Source organism: Crocodylus porosus, unplaced genomic scaffold, assembly GCF_001723895.1.
Source record: "Crocodylus porosus isolate Cpor-Errol unplaced genomic scaffold, CroPor_comp1, whole genome shotgun sequence".
NCBI lineage: Eukaryota > Metazoa > Chordata > Crocodylia > Crocodylidae > Crocodylus > Crocodylus porosus.
This window is the reverse complement of record NW_017728910.1, coordinates 24,517,806-24,526,943: the sequence shown is the minus strand read 5'-3', so window position 1 is coordinate 24,526,943 and position 9,138 is coordinate 24,517,806. Positions and strand designations below refer to the sequence as shown.

The 9,138-nt window shown below is 46.9% G+C and overlaps 1 protein-coding gene across 1 annotated transcript in view; it reads left to right on the top strand.

The window, feature by feature from the left end:
• The first annotated feature begins 4,622 nt into the window (after window positions 1-4,622).
• FYTTD1 (forty-two-three domain containing 1) overlaps window positions 4,623-9,138 on the top strand; it is a 23,014-nt gene continuing 18,498 nt past the window's right edge. The window contains exon 1 of the mRNA XM_019532876.1: window positions 4,623-4,813. Coding sequence (XP_019388421.1) covers window positions 4,645-4,813 — 169 coding nt within the window. The 5' untranslated portion in view covers window positions 4,623-4,644. The remainder of the gene's footprint in view (window positions 4,814-9,138) is intronic.

The following is a 9,138-nucleotide window of genomic DNA, read 5'->3' as shown; positions in this document are numbered from 1 at the left end:
CGCCGCGAACTACAGCTCCCGGCATGCCTTGCGCCGCGCCGAACTACTGCTCCCGGCACGTCCCACGCACGCCCGCTGCTCCGGGCATGCCCGCGCCCCAAGGACTCTATTTCCCGGCGTTCCCTGCGCAGCCTCGCCTTGCGCATGCGGGCTCAGCTGCAGGCTGCCAGTGTGCCCTGCACAGGGCTGTTGAGCTGGAGCTCTGCAAAGGGGATGGGGGATAGCCTGTCTGCGGTGCTTTAGTTGCCCTGGGGGAAGTACGTGCACTGCTGCCTGCAAAACTGTCATTTCACAAAGAAACCTCCTCCTGCAGAGCAGGGATTGATCCATCCTCCGCTTCCGCAGCTAGTGGCCCTTGGGTTCAGTCGCAGGGTTAATGCAGATAAATGCATGGGTTAATGCATAAAAAAAACATGAATCGAGGCAGCACCACATCTCCCCAGGTTTCAACAACAGCCACCATGATCCCACTCAGGAAGCCAGCCCCTTTCTGAAGATGCTTGACCAAAACCCAAGCAATGAGCCATTCCCTAGGTACAACGGATCAAGCACCGTACACTAGATCAAGATGGATCCCTGGATTAAAGGATTGTGCTAGCAGATGCACTGGAATGAAACGTACCAGATTTAGACATCTCGTTACCAAATTCTGAATCATTGTGGGAGCACAAAGGCACAATGTCCAGCCATTAAAATATCCGCCCTGCCTGGTCCACTCTCCAAAGTGTTTATTGGTGCTGGGATAGCATGAGGATGTGCTGGCCACTGTCAATATAAAGAGGAAGATGCAATCCATGACCAGAAGAATTTGTATTATAAGCAAAGAAGAATTTTTCCAGCTATTTTAGTTGGTCGTGAGAAGGGCTGAGGCAGATGTTCTTGTACACTCTTGGACAAATGAACCAAGAAATCCCTTCCACCCTAATGTCCCTATGACTCAAATCACTGCAAAATAGTATACCATACCATATGGTATAAGGAGTAATGCATTACACATTATACCGTATGGTATAAGGAGCAATGCATTAAATAACTCATAGCTCATCTGAGTTATTTACTGCACTGCTCCTTATACCATATGGTATACTATTTTGCAGTGACTAAGTTTTCCAGAACTCTAAGTCACACTGTATTAGAAATAATACGTAAGTACTTCCCAGCCTCAGTCTCAGTGAAGAGACTGAAATCCCTGTTATAATACACTATTATAGATATTGTATCGTACCAGTGAACAACTGCTCTGGGTATATTTTGTTGGGCAAGAAACTACTCTATCCCTATCGTGCACATAAAATTTCCAGGCTGTATATGGCCCAGTGCATATCAGACCATCAATAAATGTATTGACTCTCACAGCAGAAATATCAGAGCAAACTAAAAGCCAGTAAGACCATTCCTATAACAGTTTGGTGATCACATCCTCTGGCTACAAATGGAAATGAAGGTCTAATTTAATTGTCTACATTTGGGAGATCATGAAAAATATGGATGGTAAAAGGGTCTTTCAAGTTTAACTAACCTGAAATAGCCTGTGCTGGAAATAGCCTGTGCTGGATCTTCCTGCCTAGCCAAGTTCCCAACTCCTTTAAAAAATCCTGAGAAAAACAATCTCTCCTTTCCTAGGCTTCCAGAATTTGTCAGCTCTTTTCCTTTGTTGTCCTTAAAATAATTGTCCTTTGTTGACCAACTAAAATAATTTTATGCCAATAAAAGTAAAATATTTACAAGGCCTCTATCAATTTGAAATTTGTACGGAAAACTACAACACCAAGAAGGAGTCTACTCCTGCAGAACTTACTGACGTGAACAGATCCATTAACTTTATTGACTTAACAGGGACTAGGTCAGTGATTCTAAACCTTTTTAGACTCAGTGCACCCCTCAGTAGACTCAAAGTGCCCCTTGGAAAATTGCAACTCTTATTATTCACTCATTTTTGGGCTACAGAAAAATTCTAGATTAATGTTTATGGTGCAAAGAACTCAGAAAGACCACAACAGGTCAAAATGGTTTTAACACTATGAATTCCTTTTGAAATTCCTGGGTTTATCTTGTGAATCATGTTTGTACACCTAACAGCGCTAACATTGTGTGGTACCCACAGCACGCTTGAAAGGATCTCAAGGCACCCAGGTTGAGAATCACTGGATTAGGTTTTGGGTGGGACCTTAGAATCATATTACACTGATTGATTTAAACTATAAAGTTATGGGAAAATATTTTGAAATACATGAAGCCAGATTCCCAGAGGATGACAGAGATGATATAACAGTATTTAAGGACTTCCAGGACAGTTTTTTATTTGACGCAAACATCAGTGATGCAAAACCAGGTATTTTCTTAGTGTAATTTGTGAATTTGCTAAATGTTCTCTTTAACGTAGTGCAGAAACTAGTGTTTGGAAGCTGAAGCCAGAGAAATTCAAATTATAAACCAGGCATGCAATTTTACAATTGAGGGTATTTAACCACTAGGAAAAAACTCCCAAAGGAAATGGAAGATTCCCCATCTCTCACTCGGGGTTTTCACACTGAGACTGGATGTCTTATAGGAAGATATGCACGAGTAATTGGGCTTAATACAGGGGTGAAACACTATGGCCTGTACTATATGAGTCACATTAGATGATCTAACTATCCCTTTTGGCCTTAAAAAAGATGTACCTACTCAACTTCTTTAATGACAATGTGGGTGCAGTTAGCCCTGGCAATTTAAGCACTTCCTATAGAGTTTCACTCCCAGTGTTTACCCATTAGCAGGAGCAGAACCAGGGACTTCAACTCTGTATGTGGGGCTGCCAGACAGACAGCTCCCCTGACAGTCAGTGATATCATGGACTAAAAAGATGTGTAAATTTTTTAAGAGGAAAAAACACCAACTGGATTCAGATGAGCCAATGCCCCACCCCTACAATAATCCCAGTAATCATGTGATGAGAAAAGCTGCCAGTTTCTTAGCTGTTTGTACTCTAGCCATAAATGCGGGGGCTGACATTTGCTTCACCCCTTCAGTGACCCCTTAGCGATTTTGGCCATTAGGGGTATTTGAGAGGATTGGAACAAATACCCCTTTCGATTGGAACCTTTGTTCAATTTCCTTTTGTCCCTGTCCAGTTGCAGGCGGCTGGCCTCCTGGTTTGGATAGCTAAAACTAGCAACAGCGGTTGTGTAGGCTGTCTGAATTTTGTCTGATTCCCACTTACCATCTGGACAGGCAGCATCTGTCATATTTGATGCTAACATATTGGAAGTGGGTTTAACAGAACGTTTCTATCTCAGTGTTGGTATGCTGCCTTGCCCAGCCAGCGCCCCATCTCATGCCAACATGAGAGTCAGGTTGAAAATATATATTAAGCATCTAACAACTGATTTTGATCATTAATATGCATAGACAGCTTGATAGTTCTATAGCATCATTCATCAGATGCACTTTACAAATATCAGTGAATTATGCCTGGTAACTTTCCATCAACCCAATTTAAGAAAGTAAAACAGCAAATCTGCAGCCCCCCATACTTTATCTGTCATTACCTTGAGCCTTTGGCCCACTTTAAAAGTACAGAACTTTAGAGCCTTGTGCTGTGAGAAGAAAGGGGAGAGACTCTCCATCAACTGTACCGGTCTTATGACATAATTAAAAAATAAAAACGTTATGTTCTGGGTCAAATTAGCCAAATCAGTTCTGAAACCTATTGACTGAGCAGAACTCAATCATTCAAACCATTGTGGCACTACCACTGGCAAGTATCCTCTTTCCCATACTTTTCTGCCTAGGACTTCAGATATTTCCAGAGCCACGGTAGGCATCCTATGCACAGTCCCAAGCCCAGAGGTCTTGAGGTTCAGATGCCCCTGAGTGCCACTTGCTTTTAACCAGCGGGCCAAAGGAGCAAGCTAGGGGGAAACCACAAATGAGCGATTCCATTCACTAGAAGGCAGGGGCCTATTCCCACCCTAAGCAGATCATCACAGCAGGGTTAGCCTGTTCTCAAAGGAGGCACAGCGAGGACAAGAGACTCGCTCAACATCAGGCTGCCAGTCTGCAGTTGGAGCATGGAATGGAAACCTGCCCCCTTCAGCTCCAAACTGTGGCCCCACCACCGAGCCCCCCTGCTCTTTGCGAGATGATGACGCATCCATTGGAGAGGATCATAAGCAGCTGCCCAGAGGGAGGCCAGGCAGCATTCGCGTGCATGCCGATGTCTACAGAACAACCCACGCATCTTGGCAAGGGGCAGCTTCAGCTGCCCCCTGGGGGGGATCAGAGAGGGCAGACCACAGCTGCCTGGGAGCAGGGGGTTGCAGGGGCCCATGCATGGCAATCAAGCAACGCAGTGGCCCGTGGGGGCAGTTGCAGTGCGGGAGCAGGCCTGCAGTGGCATGCACGTGTGGCCGGCGCACTCATTCACCATGCACAGGGCTGGCACGCGGGTCACTGGCCTGTCTCGATGCCCACAGCGGCGCCTGTTCCTCCCCGCCCTTAGGAGGCGCCCTGCATCCTCACCCCTCTCGGCAGGGAGCGCTCCTTTCCCAGCGCATGCGTAGAGCTCTCGCAAACTCGCTCAACGCAGGCGCCTTGCTCCCGCCCAACTGCGCACGCGTAGCAGCGGTCCGACAGCCGAGGAAAAGGAAGGGACAATCGCGCATGCACTGCCGCGCCTTGCGCATGCGCACAGCCCGCGGCGGTTGGCTCGGTCAGCGAGGGGAGGTGGCTCTCCGGGCAGCCATGAACGGGTTCAGTGCTGCGGCGCCTCCCTCGGGCTCCAGTGCGGCGGCCCGGAGCGACAGCCTGGAGAAGATTGACATGTCCCTGGGTGAGGAGGGTCGCCGGCCTCCCCACTCGTGCGTCGAAAATGGGGGGTGGACCGAAACAAGTGTCGATGTAGCAAGGGGGACTTGGGCTGCACCAAGTGCGCCATAGGGTGAGGGGCTGCGGTGGTACAGGCTGGACCCGACCATTTGTAAAGATGGGGGGAGGAGAGAGAACGCTGGGCCCCGCTCAGTGAATGGACTCTTCCGGCCGGCCCAGACTACTGGGGCGGCCCCTGGGGGGGAGGGGCGTGACCCCTGTTCCTTGACCCTTGCCTGCCTCCTGCTGGGGACTGGGCAGGCCTGTGCCCTCCACTGGGGCCTGGAGTGTGCTCAGGGACCCTTTCCAGAGGAGTGGGGGGGGGGGGCAACTGGTGAGCTGGGCTGGTGCCACTGCGTTGGGCACAGCCAAGGGTTGCCCACACATGTCTATTCGAAGTGCCTGGGCTGCCTTGGTTTTGCAGCTGGGTCCCCCAAAAGGGACCCAGGGAGCGGGCTTCCGCAATGGAAGTGAGGAGAGTCGTCAACCCTGCACCAAGTCGCTTGTTTCTCCTCTTGGCTGGCTGAGAGTCAACTAGCCCAGTGTTTCTCGCCCCATGGGTTGCAAGAGCATGCAAAGGTGTCGCAAGCAAAGTTTTAAAAATGGGTTCTCCTTTTAAGATGGAAAAGCTGGGAAACTGGGGCTTTCACATTGCAGGCTGGCAGCCTGCTCGGGGCTGCTTGGTGACTCCTTGACCCACATCTCCTCCCTCCCTGCACGCTGTGGGGCAGAGGGTTGGGAGTGAGGGGCACCTGCAGGGCTGGGGGGCTGCTTTTTCTACATAAAACTATTTACTGGGTCCACTGATGTTTACAAATGGGTCCTGGTACAAAAAAGGTTGAGAACCACTGAACTAGGTGTTTGTCAGAAGAGCCCAATTAAAACTGTAAGGTATTATTACTGACACACCTAGAATAGCTCCTTATTACATCATTATCAGATAACCTGGTTCCAAAAAGAAAAAAAAACTAAAGCGATACTACAGTAGAACAAAGCACCCAGAATAAATATCTTTGCTAAGCTCAGTGTTTGTGGAAATGAAGAAGATAATCGTGGAGCACATCTGGGGGGCTTTAAGAGGAGGCTTGATGCCTACCTAGCTGGGATCATTTGAGCCCAGTTTTTTCTCCTGCCCAGGCGGGGGCTCGGATTTGAAGATCTACAAGGTCCCTTCCAACCCAACTTCTATGATTCTATGAAAACTTGCAATGAAATGGCACTAACCGCACCAGTGTTTTAATATTTACACTGTCTTAATCCTGTTAGTCTGCCTGTGCTCCATAGTCTTCCAAGAAAACCAGGCAGACAAGACCCAACTTTCTTCTATAAAAAGATTCTTTATTGAAGAGGGGATTATATTGCTTTTATGCCAATGCATAAAAGGGAGCAAGACCCTATGGGCATGTATACATGTGTTTCGGGACTGGGGGGGGCACTTCAGTTAGAACTGCTGTCATTAAAGTACCCAGAGCATCTTCTGTACCAGTGTCCCTGCGCTTAAAAATGGTGGTGGGGCACTTTAAGTAAAGCTTGTAGTTAAATTGCCCCTGCCACCTTTTTTAAGTGCAGGGATGCTGATACATGAGACACTAGAGTCTGTTGGAGTGCAGTAATAGCCATGCTTCAGCACTCCATTAATTGGGTCTGCTCTTAACGTGTTGTAGTTACAGCACATTGAAGCTGCTTCGCTGCTCGTGTATAGGCACCCTAAGTTTTCCATTCATTTTAAAATACCTGGGTTTCTGCAACTTGCTCTGGACAGTTAAGTAGTCTTGGTAAGATGCTAACGGACCTGCCCATTTGAATGACTTGTGAGATGTTGCTTGGAACTCTCCTGGGTACAGAGGCTTTTTTTGCCTTAGTTTGTATATGGTAGGGCATGCTGGTTCACTTCATTTGCACAAACACTGAGCTTAGCAAAGATATTTATTCTGGGTGCTTTGTTCTACTGTAGTATCGCTTTAGTTTTTCTTTTTTTCTTTTTGGAACCAGGTTATCTGATAACAATGTACTAAGTAGCTATTCTAGGTATATCAGTAATAATACCTTACAGAGAAATGGTGATGTCATGAATGATGCTGTTTAGACACTATTCTGTTCGTGCTTTCCCTTATCTGGCTTGTTGCTAGGGTTACTTATATTTCTATGGTCCACTAGCTAAAGTTATGTAATTTTCTGTAGGATTGGAATGATCATAAAGCATAAAATCCCACATCTCTCATGTTATAGCACCGTAGTAGTTCCTGCCACACTGATGAACTGTCTGATGCTTATATATTATGGAGCATCAGTCCTGAGGTTAGGCATCGACTTGGTAATTTAGCCTGACTTCCACTGTTCCATCTGTGATTTTTACCTTTTGTGCTCAGGTTGAGGCAGAAGAAAGCCCGATGTGTCAGCTAGTGATTAGGGAATGAATGGATTATTCTCCCAAACAAGACAATCATGGTCACTTAAAGTGCATTCTTGGGGAAACTGGCAGCCTCTTCTATGGCAACCAATTGTAGTGTTACAGGTCAGAGTCTGAAATGGCAAGAATCCAGGTTCTGAAAATGTTGTGATAGGGGACTAAATGTTTGGGAGGAAATTCCTTTTTTAAAAGCATAGGAATATGAGACCACAAGGGACTTTGATCACCCATTGATGTACCATCCCGTTATACTAACCATTATATATTGAAAGACGGTTATCACATCTTCCCCTCAGTCTTGTCCTGGTTAGATCGAGCAAACAGTCATTCAGCCTTTTCTCATAGGGCATGTTGGCTTCTGATTGTTGTTGGTCTCCTCTGGACCTCTCTAGTTTCATAGATTTCATAGATGTTAGGGCTGAAAGGGACCTTGTGAGATCATTGGGTCCAGCCCTCTGCCCAAGGGGCAGGAAGTCAGCTGGGGTCAGATCATCCCAGCGAGATAAGCATTTCTTGAAGGTATCCAGAGAGGTGCTTGCATGACTTCTAGGGGGAATCTATTCCAGACTCTGGAGACTTGGATGGTAAAGAAGTTTTTCCTTATGCCCAGTCTAAAACGGTTTTTCAGCACTTTGTGACCGTTAGACCTTGTCTTCCCTTGGGGTGGCCCAGTGAACAAACATTCTCCAGTTCCTGATGCACCCCTCTTAGATACTTATAGGCTGCCACCAAGTCCCCTTCTGAGTCTCTGCTTCTCCAGGCTATAGAGTCCCATGGCTCTCAGTTTCCCCTCATAAGACCTGTTCTCTTGACCTCTAATCAAGCATGTGGCTCTCCTTTGGACTCTCTCAAGCTTCTCACATCTTTTCTAAAGTGTGGACCCTGGAATTGGATGCAGTATTCCAGCTGTGGCCTCACTAAGGCTGAGTAAAAGCATGCCCTACCACACGGGCAGGCAGTTATTTCAGGTGGAGGGCTGCTTACTGAGTTTTGACAGGCCATCAAGGGCCACATCACAGCCAGATAAACATTAATTTTCTAAAATTTTTTTGGAGTCCCATGGGCCGGATAGAATGGTTTGGTGGGCCTCATTTTGCCCGCCCCTGCCCTGCCATATTCAAACCAAGGCAGTTTGTTCATGTCTGTTCTAAAACTGTGATGTCCAAAGTTGAATGCAGTATTCCAGCTGAGAATTCACTAGTCCCAAGTAGAGGTGAAGCCACCACTTCTTAGATGCAATACTCCGGTTAATATAAACCAGAATAAAATTTCCCCTTTTTTTTTTTTTCCTCAAGAGTATCACACTGATGAATCATGCTTAGTGTGTGTGGTTCACTAGAAGCCTTAGTTTCTTTTTTGCTGTACTGCTGCCTAGCCATTTATTTTTCATTTTGTGTTTGTGCATCTACTTTCTCCTTCCTAGCTGTAATGCTTGTATTTGTTGAATTTTATCGTGTTAATTCTGGGTCCCCTCTCCAGTTTCCCATTTGAAATACTGATAGTGTTTTCCAAAATGCTTGTAAATCATCACAGGTTGGTGTCATCAGCAAATTTCTGTAAGCACATGGGAATGTCTGTGGCCTGGTGGCCTTCTATGATCAGATAACCAAATCATTAGATACAGGGGTGGCAGTGGACATCGTCTTCCTGCACTTTCGGAAGGCCTTTGATACTGTCTCTCACCCCGTTCTCATTAAGAAACTGGGGGAGTGTGGTGTCGACACCCACACAGTCAATTGGGTTACCAGTTGGCTGGAGGGCCGCACCCAGAGAGCGGTGGTGGACGGGTCATTTCCATCCTGGAGGGATGTGGGCAGTGTGGTCCCCCAGGGCTCTGTCCTAGGGCCCGCACTGTTCAACATCTTCATCAGTGACTTGGA